Consider the following 20,658-nt stretch of genomic DNA (forward strand, 5'->3'; position numbering starts at 1 on the left):
CGAGAAATGTTCATACTACGCGTTCGAAAAAATTAAAATTGATATACAGTAAAATTTATTTAATTAGCTTTACTATTCGTAACAAAGAATTGATTTAAAATTTAAAATTGTTTAATAATTCGATAATGGTCGTGTAATGTTCAGTGTGGGGTTGCACGTTTGACAGCTACAACCATGGAGTCAAAATCCACAGCTGAAATGAAGCTGGAAAAGGTTTTCTGATTTGTTTACATCTTAAATAATGACTAATTAAATGTTAAATGATTATCGTTATTTTTTTATTAATAGGAAACGACCAATTTAAATCTCCTCAAGGAGAGATTGAACAAGAGTTCCCAGCTCACAAGCTCCATTGTGGGAATTCTGGATTCGTTTGAGCACAGGCTCGCCAAGTTAGAGCAGACCATACTTCCGGTGTATAATGACACGGCACAGTTGCAAAGGAAGCAACAAAGTATATAATTTTTTGAACAAATTCTCATTTCACTGCATAGGTTCAGCATGGTCTAATTCATTTATTACGTCCAACAGATATGGAACGAACCTTGCAATCTTTGGATCATGTTATAAGCTACTACTGCGTCGCACAAGAGGTTTCAGATGTTATTACTGCAGGACCCGGTGACGGTTTAAATAATTTTCTTCAAGTACTCATTTTCTCACATTAAAATGTTTTATTTAGATATCCAAATATCTGATACGTAATTTTTTAGGCGATGAATAAACTAGCCGAAGCTCAAGCTTATTTCAATAAAAATAATCCACAAAGTGTAGAACTTGAAAATGTTGTAAGTATTATTATACTGATTTGTTTACCAAGTAAATTTTTGAAAATTATTAGATTTATTTTTTGTTGCTTTAGAATACGCTATATTTCACCGGTATTACTAAACTTGAAAGTGAACTGAAAGATCTTCTCGTTAAATATAGTAAACCCCTTCTGCCAATTGTTCTGCTAGATCTCATTGCAATGGATGAAGGTATTAAAATATTACTTTCCTCCGTAATATGATTCCATTATTTGTACTGATATGTGATATTTGTTCAGATTCAAGCGTAGAAAGTGCTCCACCAAGTTTAGGAATGCCGTTAGCAGCATTAGAAGATTTGAGATCGATATGTCAGTGGTTGAATAATGCTGGCCGAAATGCTTATACTTCTCTCTTGGGTTCTGTGAGAGGATCTGTTGTATATAAATCGCTCACTTCTCTCAAAGAACACCAACGAACCAGTAGCGGAGGAAGCATGCAAAAATCACATATCACTTATTCGCCGATGCCCGTAAGAAACGTTACAAATTTGTATATAAAGTTGTTGTATTGTATAATAATGTTTGGAATTAATTTTAGAAATCTAAAATAATACATCGCACTGAAAGTACTGCAAGGAAAACTTCAAGTAGAATTCACAAGGCGTAAGGAATTAAAAAAAATATATAATAAATTTTACTCAAAATGGCTATTTTATTCTAAAATGAATTTCAGCCTTGAAAAACGAGCTAATAAAATGATACTGAAAGCTTCTCAGACTTTAGAGCAGTCGACAGGATTAACTCTCGGTCCAAGAAGAAGTGCATCGCATGCAGGTTTAATATTTTTGTTTTTATTATGCATTTTTTTATTTTTCTTCCTCTTTCCTCTTAGCTTGTGGGTGAAATACCCATCGGCACTTCACCTGATATTAGAGGTCCAGATCCAGTGGGCTGGCTGAACTCCAGAGGCTTACTGGCGTCTGAGGCTTGTGTGCTGGTTATAGCCAGCAACGTGGAGTAGTGGTTAGCTTATATGCCTTCGAATATAGTGGTCACGGGTTCGAATCTCACTGGTTGCTGCTGGCCAGACCTTAGTTTGTGACTCCAGGTCGATCGTTTCCTATTAGAGTTTGCCAATTTCATCTGATTTTCATTGAAACGGTTCCAACGAATTGGCAACCTTTACCGATTTCTCACAATTTTCGAGTTTTTTAGCATCTCGAAATTTGACGATTTATGCTCCGAAAATGTAAGTTTATCAAAAATTTATCCATAGATGTCTCTATGATGCTTTGTTAAAAGATACATATTACGGCCACAGTTGGATCTGCATGCGCATACAGGAACGCGATGATACAAACTTGTGTTTTATTGGGAAGTGAATGAGATCACCGACCTTTATTTGAGATCGTACAAGTTGTGCTATATTCCTACAAGCCTCTTTACTTTACTGGTTAGCAGCTCCCTGGCCAGCTCGTTGGGATGATTCTCCAGTCTGTTTCTATATATGGAGACTATTGAACTCGCCTCCTCTGTGACTGTCGGTATCCTTGTATCTTTGTGAATTTTACTATAGGGCGTGTGATACATAGGTTTCGACCGATTCCCTCATGGAAACTCAGTTGAGTTTTGAAGAGGATCTTTATTGTTCAGTTTATACAAGAGTTATTGTATTTACGAAGGAGCTAGTTGCCCAGCTTCGGAGAAGTGAGCTGGCTGAACTCCAATTGTTCACTCTGACGTCCGGAGCAGGTGCGTTGGTTTATATACGATACGCGGCCGTGTGCAGAATGTGGTCAGCGTTGCAGCTGTGTCTCGGGGGTTGCCATCTGTCCCATCTGCTGCATCTGATCCGTTATATGAGATGACATAAGCGTCTGGGCGTCGTTTGTTTTGCAGCTGCACCATGGATTGTGTTTTGAGTTCACCTGCATTCGACGTTCCACTTGAATTGGTTGTTGGTATTTCAGTGGCGTCTAGACGTCGTTTCTTTTGCAGCTACGCGATGACATTAGCGTTTGATATAATGCAGTTACAATGTATTCCTACAATACAAAAGACTCGTAAAATTTTACTTTGAAATCTTTGGATTATTTCCACTTTAGAGTTACTGACTGAGCATCATAATTGTATCCCATACAACCATATCAGTTTCAAGATAGCCTTATATACTAAAAGTCTGCTCTCTGTGACCAGTGCCGATTATCTGGTAGTGCTTCCTGAGTTTAAAATTTTGTTGTTTACGTTTTGTCCATGTAAACCTGCAGTCCAGAAGTATACCCAGATATTAAGCTACTTCTGCTTGTGGAAGTGTCATGTCGTTCAATTCTACAGGACAAGTTTTATTCTTCATTGTACACAAATGTCACATGGACAGATTTTTGCTCGTTTTCCTGTATTCTCCAGAGTTGTATCCACTTTTGGATTGTGTCTAGAGTATAATATAATGAAAGATAAAATAGGCCGTGCTTTAATTTGTAATACTTTCAATTCGTTTTTAAAATTTATAGAAGGGGAAGATTGGAGTGGCGGTGCTGAACAAGATATGGAGCAGTATTTAGAATTAGTAATGGGATTGCATCGTCTTATGAAAGCTGAGCAAATGCTTCTTGTCGGATTGGTTCCGTTGGCACAGCAGCATACCGTATTTGAGATTATAGTCAGAGATGCCCTTGATCTCGTAGTACAAGATGGAGAGGTAGCACTGTAAAAAATCACTTTAAATCACATTACATGCAGAATATACAATAGTTTCTATTTGTTTTAAGAATATTGCATCAAGAGCTAAAAAATGCATGAGCCGACATGATTTCGGATCCGTCTTAATTGTGTTTCCAATCTTAAAACAATTGCTAGCCTTGAAACCAGAATTCGAAAGAACGGTAGAGCATTGTGATATTAATGTAAAATCTAAGTTTTCTTCAATTTTAACAACATTACACACCACTGTAAGTACATATATTTAGAACTGAAATCATTTATTATTGATTTCGGATGTGTTTTATTTATTTTTATACTTTTTAGGGGGTGAAAGCTTTGGAAGATTTCATTGAAAGCGTAAAATCCGACAACGGCACTTTGCCGGTTGACGGAACGGTACACGAGCTTACGACTAACGTTCTCGTATTTCTCGATCAAATATTAGACTACTCCGATACCATCGGTGATTATTACATCATAGATTAAATCATTGCACTATTTTATTATTATTTAATTGAAAATAATGCGTATTCAGGTGGAGTTTTATCCCAAGAGACAGTCTACGTGAAAAATTTTGCATTATTACCGTGCTATACACAAATTGCTCATGACAAGGAAGCGAAAGCAAGAGCGTTGCTCGCTATTTACGTTCGTAAGTATTATATATATAGTTTTTGTACTATAAAATAATCATGTATTGTATTTACTGTTATTGAAAATTTCGTTAATAGGAAAAGTATTAGGGCAATTGAATTTGACTCTGCATAGTAAAAGCGAGCAATATAGTGATCAAGCTCTACGCGCTCTATTTAGACTTAATAATAATCATTATTTGTTGATGGTTCGTATTTAATGTCATTTATGTATAATAATTGATTTTTTTTTTGAATTAATGTTTATGTTATTTTTACAGGGTTTACAAAGGACGCAGTTATTGGAAGTTTTAACGCTTTCGGAACCGAATTGTGAACAAAATTATAGAGATATGATTCAAGAGCACAAAACTAACTATTTACAAAGGTGCTTTTTATTTATTGTTGTATTTTAATAAACTGAAGAAACAATTGGTTTAATTTTTTAATTTTATAGCTGGAATAAATTACTTATGTATATAACGCCTGGTGATGAAGAAACAAAAGGCAGTAAACTGAAAGATAAAGATAGAGCTTCAATTAAAGAAAAATTTGCTGTAGGTTACATTGATTGGATTGAAAATGCATTTGATCATTTAGTTTGAGTATTTTATTTTCATTGTTTTTTTCGTTGTAGGGTTTCAATAAGGAAATGGAAGAATGTGCGAAAGTTCAACGAAGCTATTCCATCCCGGATTTAGAGCTCAGAGAATCGTTAAAGCGGGATAATAAAGAAACTCTGTTGCCAAAATACAATTCGTTTTACGATACATACGCATCGCTACCATTTTCGAAAACTCCTGAAAAGTACGTTAAACACAATTCCGCACAAATAGCAAATATGCTAGATCGATTTTTCGACGTTGCTGCTTAAATGCCTACAATTTTTTACAATTCGAATTCATTCCGTTTTTTTTTTGTCATTTTGCTTCTTGGATGACTTTTTTTTATTTTTCTTTTTCATTTTTGGCTTTATGATTTCTGAAAAAGTTAGGCCACATTGTTAACTAACTGATTAGTAATAAAATATATGAGATAAAAAAAATATATATACTTTTCTTAAAAGTTGGTTTGAGTATTTTACATTTCCCCGAAGTGAACATACAAGGCATAATATTATGGTGCGCTAAATTAGGTGTGACTATGTTGGGATCAATAGGAGTCCATGGGGCGGTCTGATTGATTGAAGTTTCATCGGACGTTCGTTCGCTTAGATCCAAACCATTTTCACACCTGAGAAAAAATATTATTACATTATTTATAGCATAGATATAAGCATAAAATGTATTAATTATGTTAATTTATCTAATTAAAGTATACATATATATATTTTATAATTATTTTTTATTGACTTACTTCGATGGAACACTTCTGTATAGTAATGCGAAAGCGTGATGTTTCGGTTCATGTCTCAGTATGTATTGACCCGGTTGCAGTTTGGATAGTCTTGAAAATATGCTGAAATATGCACCGAGGGCAAATTCAGACTTCCAAACCCCTCGCTTTGAAGCTTCGCTCGCCACGGCTGACAAAGGTAGTTTCTCAATCATTATAATCTCGCCAGTGTGGGGTATGATTCGAGCTGAAATTAAATTGGTTTAATTAATTGAGAATTTCAAATGGATTTATTCTTATTTGGGTCATAGTTGATACCTTTGAGCAGTGTTGAATTGGGTCTGAATTGTAATAAAGTCCAATGTTGAGCAATTTCCGACGGTGTGGTCATTTCGGCTCCGTATTCCGCTTGATATTCGAGCTTGGGAACTATGTTTATGTTTTGTTTTTCGCCTGACGGGTCTGTCTGGAATATTAGAATGATTTTATTTGTATGGATTGAAAAGTGACAATTATTTGAGTGCGAGTGTATTATGTTATACCTCGTATCCGTCAACTTTACACCGTATTACAATTTTAATGTCTTTTTCTAGGTCTTTGCAAAGGGGATTTTTTCCTTTGGTTTGCCCAATTTTCCATAATTTATATGTAGTTATTCTATCTACTAGTAACAAGAGAACGTAAGAAATAATAAAAAAAAACATGCATATATGACGTATATAAATATAATAATAGGAATTACTTTTTTGTTCTATGTTTTTGTCTATAACTGATATTTTTTCAGATTCTAAACGAGCACTTTGTTTATTTTCATCTTCATTCTTGTTGTTAGATGTCATATTTTGAGATATTTTTGATAATGCGTTTTTGGTTTTGCCTATCTTAGTAGTAGTTTTAGTAGTTTTGTCTAAAAATTAAATGAAAAGCAGGTATATATATATATATATTGGTTGTGGCTATTTGCAGGTACTATATCTGCGAATTATTGGCTATTTGCAGGTACTATATCTGCGACAGGCGCAAAGCCTTCTGCGCATGCGCGTGAACTGTCACTGTCAGCGTGTTTACTGTTAAAATTTTGTTTTAAACCTCTGAAAATTTAGTTCGAACAGTGACGTAGAGTAAAAAATATAATCCAAATTAGTTAATATTATTAATTGTTAGAAAATTATTATCATATACAACGTATAATACCTACATATAATACAAGTACAAGCCGCGAACTAGCTAAATGATATAAATCTATTATAATAACGTGCGAAATTTATTTGCCTCGTGTATAATGAACGATTGATTAAACAAGTCTAGCATACATTAAATGTAAGAAATTATAATCGAAGGCTTTGCGCCTGTCGCAGATATAGTACCTGCAAATAGCCAATAATTCGCAGATATAGTACCTGCAAATAGCCAATAATTCGCAGATATAGTACCTGCAAATAGCTAATAATTCGCAGATATAGTACTATAAATATTTAGTAGATAATTTTTTTCAGATTGATATAAAAAATAACAGGTGGACTAACCATCAAACCCGAGTGCACAATCAATTAAAAGTTTTTCTTCATCGGAAGAACTATCACTCGATAAATCATTCATAGTGTTGCTTTCGGTTGAACATTCCGGTTCATCGTTAGTTTTAATTATCTCATTTTCTTTGGAAGTATTGGGCACATTTTCTGACGAAGTCCTGGAATGGCAAAGAACATACACATTAAAGCACTAAAATATGACTAAACTAATAATTTTTCCCCGAAAAGCTTACTGATTTTGATGCTGCACCAAATTCAAAAAGGATGACTTCAAAAGTAATTTGTAGCACCGTAAACTTTTTTCATGATTAGTGAAATTGCATACAGGTAATGATTTATCAATAAATGCAACAGTGTGATATGTGAGTTCACCTCTCGGACCTGTAAGAATGAGTTGCAAAATATTTTTTTATTATTGTACTTCTCTATATTAAATACTAGTGTTTTTACCAGGCTTCGCTCGGTATTTGTATTATAAACCGCTTAAACATGGCTAATCTAATAGTAAACATTTGATTAAATTTATTTGAATAGTTATATTTTATTTAAATTTATTTGAATATACATTTGTCACGGATCCTACGAACCAAACAAAAAAGCATGCAAAGTCTCTTTCGAAATTATATATTAGATATGTCCTTAAATAAATAAAAAAAATCACCTTTCGTTGGATAGCTTTTAACTAGAATTGGTAAATCCCAAAATTGCGTGAAGGGAGCCTGGTTATTGGCGAGTACTTTGAGCCCATTTGAAGATATAACAATACTGGCTCCATGTTTTATGGAGAGTTCTTCACATTTAATATCTTCGCTAACTAAAAAATTGACAGCAAAAATTGCATTGCATACATTTACAGTTTTTCACATAAAAATGTTAAATAATATGTAAAGTTACCTAAACAATTGTGAAATTTGAATGCATCTTTAGAACCATCCACTGAATTATATAAAGTCGTTGGCAAAACAAATTTTTTATTCAAATATGGTATTTTCACTGTCGGCAATTCACCCTATGAATCAAAGTGTTATAATAAACAATTTCGTAATATTATAATTATAAGAAAATATATTTTGTAAAATTCATTTGCTATTAAATTTATAACTTCTGAAATTACCACTTCGAGTAAATCTTCCAAAAACGATATTTCAATCGGAACATCATTATTATTATAGACGAGAGGAAACATACAAGCCATTTGATAAAACTGTGGATACTTTTTGTGGACATTAACCGATTTTTTCATTACTTTGTCTATTAACATTTCATGTTCTGGAAGAATTTTCAAATATCTTACACAGCTTTTTGTAATCCAAATGTTTTTTACGTGTTCCGCGAAAAGTCGATTCTCTTCATTTATTGTACCAATTAAATTCTGTAATATCAGTATATATAAGCACGATAGTAAAAAAGTACTATTTTAAAATAAATAAGTATCGTAAATATTTACATTGTAAATTTGTAATTGGTTAGGATTAAAATTAATTTTTGGCATAGATACACAGTAGTTTTTGATCGACTGAATTGCCGTAATACATATTTTGTGTTGGTGAGGCGTTAGAGTAGATACTTGAGGAAAAATTGGTATCTGACGAAGTCCAGGTATATATTGGTTTGGTTTTTTAGGATCCTGTAAATGAAACAATATTTAAACGGATTGATTATATTTGACTAAAAAGGAATTAGAAGGTGTTAATACTTTTGGAGGTTCTGATTTAGTTTTATTTAGTTTCTGTTGTAGTTTTTTAACGGGTCGTGTTTCTTCATCTGAATCGGGTAGTAATGGATTTTTGAATTTTTCACGAATAATTTTAAACGTTGCTGCTTCATTCAAAATATCATCATGTTTTAAAAATTTTCGTCCATCGTATACAGTTTTTAACCTAAATAAGTATAAAATCACAATTTTGCAATTAAAAAAAAACTATCAAGTAAGTATAAAGAAAATTAATAAATGTAAGGTTCCTCTCACCAATCGATTTCTTGTAGTAACTCCATCGCTATGAAACTTTATTCATCTGTCAAATGAAAGTTTGACATTTAAACAACACGAGGCTGGTCCAAATACGATAAATAGCACACTTAACTTCAAATTTTATTTTATAACTAAAAAACCATTAGCTGATTGAAAAGCATATGAGGAATCACATGTAATGTCGCGAGCATTTGTAATCCACAAATAAAATTTAACTAGTATCATTAGAATAATATTGATTTTTGAAATATCGCTTTGTTTTCATAAATTGACGGCAATGTAATATGTAACCGCATGCTTGATAAACATTAAAAATGAATCTTTTTATAAAAATAAAATACAGAGTTCCAAATACTACAGTGGAACAGTGTTAGTTGGTGTGGTTCGGTGATTATTTCGCACAAGGTAATGTCGCACACGTCATTAAAATTTCGATTATGGAATATCTGGCATCCAAAAATTTTTTTAACGAAAGCTCGAGTGCCAGATATTCCGTATTCGTGATTTTCGTGCCAACGAATGTCGTTTGCGTGATCGCAATGTGTGCAATAATATTAGACGGCTTCGGTCCGTGGGTTATTCAGAGTTGGCGGGCCGATGGATGAAGAACAATAAGCTATCTCTAGCATACTAGTTGCGTCTTTCACTTCGATCTAGGAAACCTCTCTACACGTCCACGCTACAATACAAAACAAAACTTGGCATATGTGAGGACTGGTCAATGAATAGAAAAACCTATTTTCACATTAACTTACTGAGTTGAAAATATATTTTCGTGATAAGCTTAATTATCTCTGAATGGACGCAAAAACTTATTTGAATTTTTTGTCACTTGTCACATCCTAAATTATTAAAAAAATCAGGATACGACATTCACTTACACAAATATATATTTTTAATGATTAAAATAATGATAACCAAAATGATCAAAATAATCGTACAGACGCTCATGCATGCTTGTACACAAATATTGATTATTGTACATATGTATGTACTTGTAAAGTATGCAATCGGGTGTGTACGTAGAATGAGATGAAGCTATTATCTAGACATAAATTGAGTGATTGCGAACATAGCCGAACGCCGAGCCAGCAACACACTGCCGCATCCAGAGACCTTCTGAACATAGCCGAATGCCGAGCCAGCGACACTCTACCATATCCAGAGACCGCTGAACGACATACTTTTGCCCAAATATTCTAATACCTTTGTACAATATTTAGGCAAACAATAAAACTTTATTAAAACAAGCACAACAGTGTTTCGTTAGGCTGGGATACGGTCAACACATCCTACCCCGCCTACAAGGCCATGTATAGCAGAGAAGTGTTATACAATAGAAGTGCCTTTTTGAACAAATACCCTGTGTCAAACGCGTTCACAGTACTATAATTAGTAATAATAGTTGTCTCTGTCACGCTCGTATGCGTGTCCGCCCGCGAGAAAGAGTCAGAACATCGTGTCAGCTTTTAATTAACAGACCTTTTTTCACGAACGGAGTGTGGCCACAGCCACACCGCAACTGTCGACACTTTTGATGCCTTAGGGCACTTCTATTGTATAACACTTCTCTGATGTATAGTGTTTGTGATCATATGGTGGCGCTGACCGAAACATGGTTAATTTTGTTTTAAATTAAACGTAATCAGGAATCATTGACATTTAAAATAGAAATGCACGTAAATAATTTGTCATTCAAGAATGGACAGCTAATTATACTTAGCAATAAAAATTTTGTCAGACGAAAAAGCGAAAGCAGCCTAACATGAGGCTTGTAAAAAAAAATAGCAGAGCCAGTGCCGGCCTTACACCCTATGGCGCCCTCGAGCAATTTTCCTCTAGGCGCCCCTAAAAGAAATATCGAAAATAAGTATCCCCTCCTACTTTTTCCGGGCTTGGGACCGGCAGTAAAGTGGTTAACAAGGTTCCCAAACCAAACTGACCGAGTTTAAATAAATAAATAAATGAATTGATTGATAAAATATAAATTTCAGAAGTTAACTTTTCAAACCTTTCTTTCAGCAAAATCTTCAATTAAAAGAGTGATGTGTTGTTTGAGATGCGGAGAGTGGCAGCAGTGGGTTGAATCAACATCCGCATTCGAATCTTCAGTTGGCAATCCGGTATTGGGCGGGGGACGCGTGACGGCTAGACGTCACTTTGCTATTTGTTTACTTCGAGCGAATTCGTCATGTCGCAGTTCGCATCTCCGATGCCCAGCCGGGAATTCCTGTGGGACGTCTTCCAAAGGTTACTATTCCGATCGCATTGCGTCACATAACCTCAACCACTTGAACACTGCATTCGTTTTACTTAACACAATGCACTTGCACAATGCACGTGGGTACTTTCCCCATGCCGTATGTAATGCTACTTTCAAAATTGATTTCGTTCTAACGAGGTTTTTTTTCTTAATGGATAGATACAATTATCTTTTTGGCTTGAAATGATGTGACCTTGATGTCCGTTTGGAGCGTTTATTTATTCAATTTTTTTAAACATTTTATTGATTTTTTTGATATGCATTCTGACTAATTCACGACCATGACGTGTGAATTAGTCAGAATGGTACACAAATAGATACGTACAATATACTAATTTTCTCCATTGTTTTGTTTTCGTACTGATTTTGCTTTATCTTGCATTAAATAGTGTACATGTGGGTAAGGAAACAATCGGTGATTTATGTTTGTGTGTTTAGACCTGATAAGCGTTTGCAATGTGTGTTTAAGTAGATTTTTACTGATGCATATTTAATGTAATTTAATGCTGTTTTCATTTATGTTGCAGAGTGGATAAAGATAGAAGTGGCCATATATCGGCCGATGAATTACAAATGGCTTTGTCGAATGGAACGTGGAATCCATTCAATCCAGAGACCGTGCGGTTGATGATCGGTATTGACATCGCTAGTACTACGTGCACATATGGATAAAAGAGCATTTATTTCTATATTTGCTCATCTTTTTTTATTAGGTATGTTCGATAAGCAGAGTCGAGGGACTGTAAATTTTGAAGATTTTGGAGCTTTGTGGAAATACGTCACCGATTGGCAAGGTTGCTTTCGATCTTTCGACAGAGACAATTCTGGAAATATCGATAAGGAGGAACTTAAAAACGCTCTGATCGCATTTGGATATCGACTTTCCGATAATATTGTCGGTTTGTTGGTGAGGAAATTCGATAGGTTCGGTAGAGGAACCATTTTATTCGATGATTTTATACAATGCTGTATTATTCTATATGTAAGTATGCTGTTTAATATTGCTGTTTAATATTGCTTCTTTATGTTTGGATTTTATTTTTATATTATACATACATTTGTATAATATTTATATTTTAGCCATTATATTTGAAAGTGGCGGAAGTCCAATTTTCATTCACAAAAACACTATTTCAGTTTGACTTGATTCACAAATTGTTATCACTACTTTTAATTCGATACGTCCAGAATCTCGGCAAAGCAGAATAAACCACCAATATTTTTAAATATTGTAAAACGCAAAACATGATATTTAATGTATTGCGAGATATTTCTCGAAATGAACAAAAGTGGACTACGCCACTTACAAATATAACGACTCATTTTTTCACTCCAAATAAAATTGACTGGGAAATGGTTTATTCATTTTTATAGGGGATTTCATTATCATGCGTTAAGTGCATTTTATTAGTAATTTGTTATCAGTAATACGACATTTGTTAATCTTATTTATTTAAGTTGGGTTTTGTCCTGCTAAAAATGTTATTGATTCCACCTAATCCCTTAATAGTGAATTAACAAGAAATTTCTTCAATATTGGACTACATCATATGTATTTATATTATTTGTGCTTTAACTTATTTTTGTGTTTGTGCTTTAAATATTTTTTATGTGATGTAATTAAAATGGTTTATGGTTAATATTTCTGATGAAATGAGATGTTGGATTTCATTATGGAATTCTATAAATATTTTTTTGTTGGGTGAGAATGATGCCATCACATTTTTGTCATAAAATTGGCAACCAAATTGAGAACATTACACTCTTTTCAGTATCTTACTGTCAATAGCTAAATTTTTGTTTGTATTATATATATTTTTTGCATGAAATATTCTTTTAAGTGTATGTTTGTGTTTTTTTCATATATTCCAGACACTAACAGCATCTTTCAGACAGTACGATACAGATCAAGATGGGGTCATCTCAATTCATTATGAACAGTTTCTGGGAATGGTCTTTAGTCTGAAGATATAAAAAAGTTATTTTGTAAAATATTTTACATTTGACTTGATTGAAACTCGAATTTTCTCGCCTCCTTTTGTGTCCAAATTTTGATATAGTACACGAATGTATGAATTATTACATTACAGGCTTTAACACATTCTTTTCGTCAGCACGATCACAGCCAGACTGGATATATTACTATTCAATACGAACAATTTTTATGGATGGTTTTTTCACTGCAAATATAATGCAATGGTTGCTGTTGGTATAAAAAATATCAAGTTTATTCTTACTGTTTTTAAAAAATTAATGGCTGTTAAATGTTGTTCTCAAAATGTATGTACCTATTTTAAAATGTTATATATAATATATATTTTTTAAAAAATAAATAAAATTAATGTATGTGCTATACATATGTATGTATATTTGATTTTTTTTTAATATAATTATGATAGATGATTATGAATTCAATTATTGAATTGGTTACAATGTGACTTCAGGTGGATGGGATAACTTGGTATTATTTTTGCAGAGTAAAAAAAAATCTGAGATGAAAGTACAATAATTTGCAATTGATTAATCAAGATACAAGAAAGTATTTATTTTATGAAATACATATATAAGCCAGCAGTTTGGCTTAATGGTAGCGTATATATTTAGCACCACCGAGGTCGAAGGTTCGAGTCCTCGTCAAATTGCTGGTTTGGGGGTTTTTTGACTCCAAATCGATCGTTTCTCTATCAGAGTTTGCCAATTTTATCTGATCATTGTTGAAACAGTTCCTGAAAATTGGTATTGGATCATTTCCTGTTGTCACAAAATCTGTGTGTATAATTTGTAAAAATTATGCACAGTAATCTGAAATCTATAGATATCTCTATAGACATCTCTATAATTTCGTGTTTATTATATGTATAAAAATTGTAATAATAATTGTACCCAAAAATCTAATGATTATTATTTCTGTACTGATTAATTGTTATATGCTATGTAATGTGATTGTATATGTATTATTGTATTTCTGACCGTTATCGTACACTCGTCGCATTGGAGCGATCTGTAATGGCGAGTGTATATTGATTGTAACAAAAAAATAAAATAAAATAAAATATAAGCAACTAGACCTCATGTTCAAATTCACGACATATGTACATGCATATCCACGTAATCTGTATTGGTTGATTGGTAAAATCTACGAGCGAACCGGTCTAATGGTGGAAGAATTTTGTAATTGATGAGATAGATTAAAATTTAAGAAAATTATGAGTTAAATGATATATGTATGTATGTATATATATATATATATATATATATATATATATATATATATATATATATATATATATAATAATAATAATAATAATAATAATAATAATTATTCTTATTCTGGACGATAGGAAGAATAATGCAATCCCTATCGTCCATATAAATAAATATATAGATAATACAAATAATAAAAATAAATATAATAATAATTCGAATGAAATAATAATAAATAAATAATTTATGATAGTCCAATCTATCGAATATATAATGATAAATAGAATTGAGTAGTCGCGGCGGCAAGAATACGATTTGACGATACAGAGAATAATGTGAGGCATAATTCCCCAAGGTGAGGCATGTGTCCTTCCATAAGCATTTGCTGTGGACTGCATTCCCTTGGTAGCCCGAAGAAAACACGGTAGCAATTGTTATATTGTATCCTTATCCTCTCATAGGCGGACCCAAGGAGGTTGCAATGGGTGCTCCCCTTGCTATGCCCTCCCCCTACTGGATGAATTTAATTTCAAACATATACATAGATATGTTTAATTTTTCACATTTAAATAGATTATTCATCACAGATTTGATTTGTAGAAATTTATTTCAGTTCTTTCTGTTTTACATAATTGCACGGTTGATTTTATAACGACTCTTCCAGGTGGTTCGGTGATCATCGGTCACAAAGCGCTTCCCCAAAAGTCACTAAAATCTCTATAACGGAACATCTGGCAGCCGAAAAGTCCATCATACTGTTGCGTAGGGATGGGTGTGGGATCCAAGTAAAAGGCCAAAGTCGTGTCACAGCATTTATTGATGATTAAGGAGATACACGCACTGGCAGTGCTCCGTCCACAATCTCTTGATATCGCATAAGTACCGCCTTATAACGGATAGGTCGCTCAGGGCATCTTCGACGTCCGGTTTGTTTACCTATTGTTATGGTCACGTACTATGGTTCGATCCCAGGGCCGGGCCTCGAGTGAAAATGAATTTTTCAGAGTATGCTGTTGGTCAGACCTGGATTTGTGACTCCAGGTTGATCGTTTCCTATCAGAGTTTGCGAATTTTCTCCGATTTCAATGTTGAAACGGTTCCCGGTCAAAATTGGCTAAAATCTTTCCTATATACAATATGTCACCTATAATTTGTGATTGATTAATGTGCAATAAATAAGTTTGTGTACAATTTGATAGATGTCTCTGTAGTAATCTAGCACAACTTGTGCTATTACGAATCAAAACCAGTGATCACATCATCGATCCTGTACAAACATGCATAACTCAAGGGCAACGACCCCTTCGACCATTCCAGAAGAAAGAGTTCATCGCTTGATCATAAACGAACGAAACCCCATAGTGATGTCATCAGGCAACTGCGACACATGTCCTGAAAATCGTTTACTCGTGGTAGTCGTCAACACGTGCCTCGAAAACCGCATTTTCAAACGAACGACGTCCTGGCACTGACCCCATAAAGCACGCGCCTCGAAAATAGGTCAACACGTGTCAACGCTTCAACCCAGAACGTATATAAAGCGACGCAACAGCTCGCAACGCCAGAGTGAACCTCTGGAGTTCAACCAGATCACTTCTCCGAAGCCCAACCTCTTCATACATACAATAACCATTGTAACAATTGAACAAAAATAAACGATCCTTGTACGGACGCCAGGGGTCTTCAATCGAGACCACCTGCGTCGGTTTTGTGAAGTTGCTCAGTGGCAAAGCGCGGTGCGTGGTCTCCTCCACGGGATCTGCAGATCGTCGTCTGCGGTCTGGTCTCTGCTGATGATGGCTGCTCTGCTCTGTCCCTTTCTCTTTCGTACAGTGTGCGTGGGATGCGTGATGTGGAAAAAGGGCGGGAGATTATATAACAATGAAAACAGGTCGTAAATCTGATCACAATGATTATATTTTCACGTTGAATGTACATAGAGCAAACAGGGAGAAAGAGGGGGGGGGGGAGTCAACAAAGAAACCACGCGTGCTTTTTTGAGGTTAGCCACGCGTAGCTGAGTTGTCTGCCTTCTGGACGAAGACAGACCAGGCTTCCTCTGGTGCACACCGGACGGATACTGGAGCTGGTCTCCAAGTATCGTCACAACCCCACCAGTCTCGAGCTGGTGGTCGGTGGCAAGAAGCGAAGGGCCACGTAAACACCCCAGTGTTTACGCGCCAACCGTTATGGAACAACTGTCAGTGTGTGGGCTAGCCGCTTTCAGGGTCGCCAGCACAAAAATATCGGCCAAATCGTGGGTCGTAAGGCCACGAAAACCGACCATCAGACAAGCAGTCTGAACAATCCTCTTACAAACACAAACGGTGTTTCCTTAGACCGGGACATGGTCAACACATCTGTCCCGCGTACTAAATCTCATTGATTTGCGAGTTTTTCAGTGTCTCGTAATTCAGTGACTTATATAATGAATAAAAAATTCTGCAATATTTGTAATTGGCCAGGAAGGCGCGTTGGGGTTGCCTGTAATGCCTTCCTGGTATGTAATTAATAAAATTAATAATTCCCCGTGAGTTAGTATTTCAGTTAAATCAGCTGGCTGAAAAGCGAAACAAGTGGAGTGTGAGATGAGAGTTGGCAGCACCGGATTTAGAATGATAGCGATTGGTAGTAGCGATAGGTAGAGCGGACAAAAGTGGAAATATAATGACATTGACGTCTACTTTGGCGTCAGTCAGCGGCCAGCTGGTGTCGCGTTTGTTCTCTAGGGGGGTGCGCTCGTTCTCGGTCAGTTACATCATCTTGTACTCTCATAGCATCATTACTTCTTATCAAACTTATCAGCTGACACGTATTGCACAACTTCCGGTGTCATTTTTTAATTTCCAGCAATTGTTTACACGACACTATCGATCATCTGCATTATTTTGAAATCTTAAAAAAAATGCATACTGCATACTATTCTGTGCTATTGTGGACTATGGGTTTATAAAGCAGAATTTGAATATTCTGATTAGATTCTGTTCAGAAAAAAAATATGTTGCAATACTCATAGTGAATTCTGAAAATTGTTTTAGGAGTGATTTCTGACTTGATTGAATAGGGGTTTGAATTCTGAAAGTATACTGATATTATTTTACAATTTATCATTTGAGAAGTGAAAAAAACAATCTTCATTTTCTTTTGATTTTTGATTTTTAAATGCTTTTTATCATTACGAAATTATGTTCACAATACATCTTATATCTATTTTAATAGCTACTGATCTACTGATCATTTTCTATTTTACAATTTAATTTAATTTGGTTAGTAATCATAGTATTATATTATTCTAATGCTAATCTACAGCATAATAGGAAAAAGAGCTCAAAAACCTATTTATAATCCTTATTTTTCTTTTAAGATTCCGTTTTTGTTCTTAAATAAAAGCAATTTCGTGTCTTGTTTTATGAATGTATTTATTAATTACATTAAGATCAGCGGTAGTATTATATTTGCAACTTAATACTTAATTATATTTTATTGTAGACCATGTATAGCTCTTCCGAGTCAAGATTAACGGCTTTGTCCAAAGAAGAAGTCGATCAATTTCTTGGATCATTTGATACCGTTCTCTCCGATTGTGATGGTAACTTTGTTTGATTTGAGTAATTGTTAGGATGTATGAACATTATTTTAAATTGATTATTTTAACCGATTAGGCGTCCTGTGGATTGACAATGATGAAATATCCGGAGCTTCGAAAGTCCTCAACAGCTTACGTTCTATGGGAAAAAGAGTGTTCTATGTGACGAATAATTCCACAAAGAATAGGAATCAATTTTTAGAAAAAGCCAATAATATGGGATTCATCGCTCAAAAGGTAACTTTTCACTAGAAGAAGATGAGTCCATAGATATAGAATACCATAGATAAGCCCTGACGCTCTAAGCCGATCACCCTGTTGGAGCATGCACACACAAAAAAAAGTACAGATCATGCACACTCTCTCTCAATAGCTAGTTAGCTTCTAAGTAGGAAGGTTGATTGACATTTTTCGAAAATGCCGACGTGTTCAGTGAAATTGTGTTACAATTACTCAAGAAAACATAAAAAGTCGGCTGGCATCACATATCATAAGTAAAAATTTATATATAATGTCTTCAATTATAGTAGTATTTTAACATATAATGAAATATCGGCGCGATGTATGTACTGATGGAACAGCGGTTGACAACCTGGGTGTATCTTGTTGGCACTGAAGGAAATTCAGAAATCGACATTAAGTTTAAAACTACAAATGATGAACTAAATATTAAAGTGTCAGCTTTAAAATTGATCCTTGTGGAAGTTACTAATGTTTAAATATTTTAATAGTTAATGATGGTTTTATTATAGTAACATACATTTGTAGTTTAATATAGTGTGTATAGCTTAATATTTTTTTCTTAATATGGGTTTATTAGTTTGGTTTACTGTTTACACGCGGAGTGTCCAATAAAATAATGTTATAAATAAAATAAAACTTCAGTGCATGTACATATGTACATAAACTGGTTGCTGACCACTGCCAACCACTGCGTTCCTTCCTTTTTTTACACCACTTCCCCGCTAGTTAAACCCCCCGCACCCCAGTTAGTGGCGACAAGATCTCCAACGAAATTTGTATGTAATGGCATATCTAGGTTATTCTACATCTATGGATGAGTTTAATTAATGGTTTTGCTATATGAAACATTGTGTTTTATTTTTTGTATTTTAGGATGATATATTATCTACAGGCTATTTGGCAGCTGCTTATCTTAAAAGTATAGATTTCAAAAAGAAAGTATACGTTATCGGTTCGGTTGGAATCACCGACGAATTGGAGGCTGTTGGAATTTCACATCTTGGAATAGGGGTAAGTTTTTCTTCTCATAAAATAAATCTCATACGTAAATATATTTTTAATTCTAATTGCATTTTCAGCCTGATGTGATGACGGATTTGCCAACTTTGGTAAACAAAGACTTCGTCCGCGATCCAGACGTTGGAGCAGTTGTAGTCGGATTCGACGAACACTTCAGCTATCCAAAAATGCTGAAAGCAGCCTCTTATTTGAACGATCCAAATTGTATATTCATCGCGACAAATACAGATGAAAGGTTTCCCAAGAAGTCAATCGTTGTTCCCGGCACTGGTAGTTTAGTACGTGCTGTTGAAACGTGTGCCGAGAGGAAGGCTATGGTAATGGGAAAGCCTGAAAAATACATTTCAGATGCAATTGTCACAAACTTTGGTGTTGACCCTAAAAGGACTCTCATGATTGGGGACAGGTTAGATTTTTCTAGACGTTATTTCAAGTGTGCTGTACATACATATATATTATATAAATTTATTTTTACTATTTAGGAGTAATACTGATATATTACTTGGAGCCCGTTGTGGATTTAAAACAATGCTTGTTTTGTCCGGAATTACGACACTAGCCGAAGTTAGAAAGTGGCAAAAATCCGACACACCTGAAGACAAATTATTGGTACCTGATGTGTATATGAAAAGTATTGGTGATTTGTTACCATATTTAAACTAGGTAGTATTATAGCATCAAATGCTCAATTACTGTCAACTGTTGTATTGAAATTTTGATAGTTCTGCTTTTAAAAGCTTTCCGGTTTTTCTACTCTTGAAGATATTTTCACACATAAAGAAATTCGATAATTTTAGGAAGCGTAAAACAATATGTGATAATAAAAATAGACGGTTCACAGATTTGTTAATAATATATTTTTAAATAAATTGTATTTATATTTTGTATTAATTACTACTAATGTTGTATTTATGTGATCTATTCATTAAATGCCAAATAGATGTATGTTTATTCAAATACATAATATTATGAATGTTCAAATGGATATGTGAATTTTTTATGCCTGTTGGCGTATTATTTGTTTATTCAATTAAAAAGTGAAATATTTATTCATCCGTTTCTTTGCATGTTTTAATTTTTAATTACAAAAAATAAATTTGTATTATATGTATTGTACATGAAGCATTTTTATACTCATGAAAATTTTTCAGAAATACAATATTTTTAAGAAAATTTGTTTATTTTGTATCATCGACAAAGAAAATACATACAATTAGTATTGATATCATTTCTGCATGAGAACAATACATGATACATATTTGCAGATGAGGTTTTTTTTTAATTTATTTTATTCCTAAATTAATAATATACAATTGTTTTATTCTATCATGTGGAAGTTTGTCGATAAAATGATACATACATAATTATGAAGAAAACTAATTGAAAAAAACGATACATATGTACATAATTATGAAGACAA

General features: G+C 34.0%; 4 protein-coding genes across 6 annotated transcripts; 3 read left to right on the forward strand and 1 right to left on the reverse strand.

Moving 5' to 3' along the window:
- The first annotated feature begins 148 nt into the window (after nucleotides 1-148).
- Nucleotides 149-5,144, forward strand: Exo70 (exocyst complex component 7). The gene is made up of 16 exons (XM_077441800.1): nucleotides 149-213; nucleotides 289-454; nucleotides 532-647; nucleotides 714-788; nucleotides 863-980; nucleotides 1,049-1,281; nucleotides 1,350-1,414; nucleotides 1,485-1,585; nucleotides 3,262-3,449; nucleotides 3,520-3,699; nucleotides 3,776-3,914; nucleotides 3,987-4,103; nucleotides 4,183-4,292; nucleotides 4,365-4,471; nucleotides 4,541-4,640; nucleotides 4,721-5,144. Exons 1-16 carry the CDS (start codon nucleotides 175-177, stop codon nucleotides 4,955-4,957), a joined length of 2,091 nt encoding a protein of 696 aa, XP_077297926.1. The 5' UTR covers nucleotides 149-174; the 3' UTR covers nucleotides 4,958-5,144.
- Nucleotides 4,713-9,025, reverse strand: LOC143919465 (uncharacterized). Of its 2 annotated transcripts, none has more exons than XM_077441799.1 (14): nucleotides 8,920-9,025; nucleotides 8,647-8,830; nucleotides 8,398-8,577; nucleotides 8,065-8,322; nucleotides 7,845-7,959; nucleotides 7,612-7,764; nucleotides 7,184-7,331; nucleotides 6,945-7,108; nucleotides 6,161-6,325; nucleotides 5,961-6,079; nucleotides 5,737-5,884; nucleotides 5,440-5,665; nucleotides 5,138-5,316; nucleotides 4,713-5,064 (listed from the first exon to the last, which is right to left on the reverse strand). In XM_077441799.1, exons 1-14 carry the CDS (start codon nucleotides 8,943-8,945, stop codon nucleotides 4,985-4,987), a joined length of 2,145 nt encoding a protein of 714 aa, XP_077297925.1. In that variant the 5' UTR covers nucleotides 8,946-9,025; the 3' UTR covers nucleotides 4,713-4,984. The 2 variants fall into 2 exon arrangements, with proteins under 2 accessions (XP_077297925.1, XP_077297924.1); XM_077441798.1 differs by having other exon boundaries at nucleotides 5,961-6,082.
- Nucleotides 9,026-11,024: 1,999 nt separating this feature from the next.
- Nucleotides 11,025-13,551, forward strand: Alg-2 (Apoptosis-linked gene-2). Of its 2 annotated transcripts, none has more exons than XM_077441006.1 (4): nucleotides 11,025-11,172; nucleotides 11,713-11,819; nucleotides 11,899-12,167; nucleotides 13,058-13,551. In XM_077441006.1, the coding sequence occupies exons 1-4, from the start codon at nucleotides 11,114-11,116 to the stop codon at nucleotides 13,157-13,159; spliced, it is 537 nt and encodes a 178-aa protein (XP_077297132.1). In that variant the 5' UTR covers nucleotides 11,025-11,113; the 3' UTR covers nucleotides 13,160-13,551. The 2 variants fall into 2 exon arrangements, with proteins under 2 accessions (XP_077297132.1, XP_077297133.1); XM_077441007.1 differs by having other exon boundaries at nucleotides 11,036-11,172; nucleotides 13,276-13,527.
- Nucleotides 13,552-16,974: 3,423 nt separating this feature from the next.
- On the forward strand, nucleotides 16,975-20,404 carry LOC143918675 (glycerol-3-phosphate phosphatase-like). Its single transcript, XM_077440644.1, has 6 exons — nucleotides 16,975-17,137; nucleotides 17,879-17,978; nucleotides 18,052-18,212; nucleotides 19,092-19,229; nucleotides 19,298-19,644; nucleotides 19,721-20,404. The coding sequence occupies exons 1-6, from the start codon at nucleotides 17,057-17,059 to the stop codon at nucleotides 19,899-19,901; spliced, it is 1,008 nt and encodes a 335-aa protein (XP_077296770.1). The 5' UTR covers nucleotides 16,975-17,056; the 3' UTR covers nucleotides 19,902-20,404.
- The last annotated feature ends 254 nt before the right edge of the window (nucleotides 20,405-20,658 follow it).

The sequence above is a fragment of the Arctopsyche grandis genome, chromosome 11, assembly GCF_051622035.1.
Source record: "Arctopsyche grandis isolate Sample6627 chromosome 11, ASM5162203v2, whole genome shotgun sequence".
NCBI lineage: Eukaryota > Metazoa > Arthropoda > Insecta > Trichoptera > Hydropsychidae > Arctopsyche > Arctopsyche grandis.

Excerpts from the sequence above, each read along its gene's own strand:
- Exo70 (XM_077441800.1), top strand. The coding sequence starts at position 175 with ATGGAGTCAAAATCCACAGCTGAAATGAAGCTGGAAAAG. Across the intron at positions 4,104-4,182 it reads GTTGCTCGCTATTTACGTTC|GAAAAGTATTAGGGCAATTG; the intron begins GTAAGTATTATA and ends TTTCGTTAATAG. Across the intron at positions 4,472-4,540 it reads AAAACTAACTATTTACAAAG|CTGGAATAAATTACTTATGT; the intron begins GTGCTTTTTATT and ends TTAATTTTATAG.
- LOC143919465 (XM_077441798.1), bottom strand. The coding sequence starts at position 8,945 with ATGGAGTTACTACAAGAAATCGATTG. Across the intron at positions 8,831-8,919 it reads TTACTACAAGAAATCGATTG|GTTAAAAACTGTATACGATG; the intron begins GTGAGAGGAACC and ends ATACTTATTTAG. Across the intron at positions 7,765-7,844 it reads CAAATTTCACAATTGTTTAG|TTAGCGAAGATATTAAATGT; the intron begins GTAACTTTACAT and ends TCAATTTTTTAG.
- Alg-2 (XM_077441006.1), top strand. The coding sequence starts at position 11,114 with ATGTCGCAGTTCGCATCTCCGATGCCCAGCCGGGAATTCCTGTGGGAC. Across the intron at positions 11,173-11,712 it reads CTGTGGGACGTCTTCCAAAG|AGTGGATAAAGATAGAAGTG; the intron begins GTTACTATTCCG and ends TTTATGTTGCAG. Across the intron at positions 11,820-11,898 it reads GACCGTGCGGTTGATGATCG|GTATGTTCGATAAGCAGAGT; the intron begins GTATTGACATCG and ends TTTTTTTATTAG.
- LOC143918675 (XM_077440644.1), top strand. The coding sequence starts at position 17,057 with ATGACATTGACGTCTACTTTGGCGTCAGTCAGCGGCCAGCTGGTGTCG. Across the intron at positions 18,213-19,091 it reads TGGGATTCATCGCTCAAAAG|GATGATATATTATCTACAGG; the intron begins GTAACTTTTCAC and ends TTTGTATTTTAG. Across the intron at positions 19,645-19,720 it reads ACTCTCATGATTGGGGACAG|GAGTAATACTGATATATTAC; the intron begins GTTAGATTTTTC and ends TTTACTATTTAG.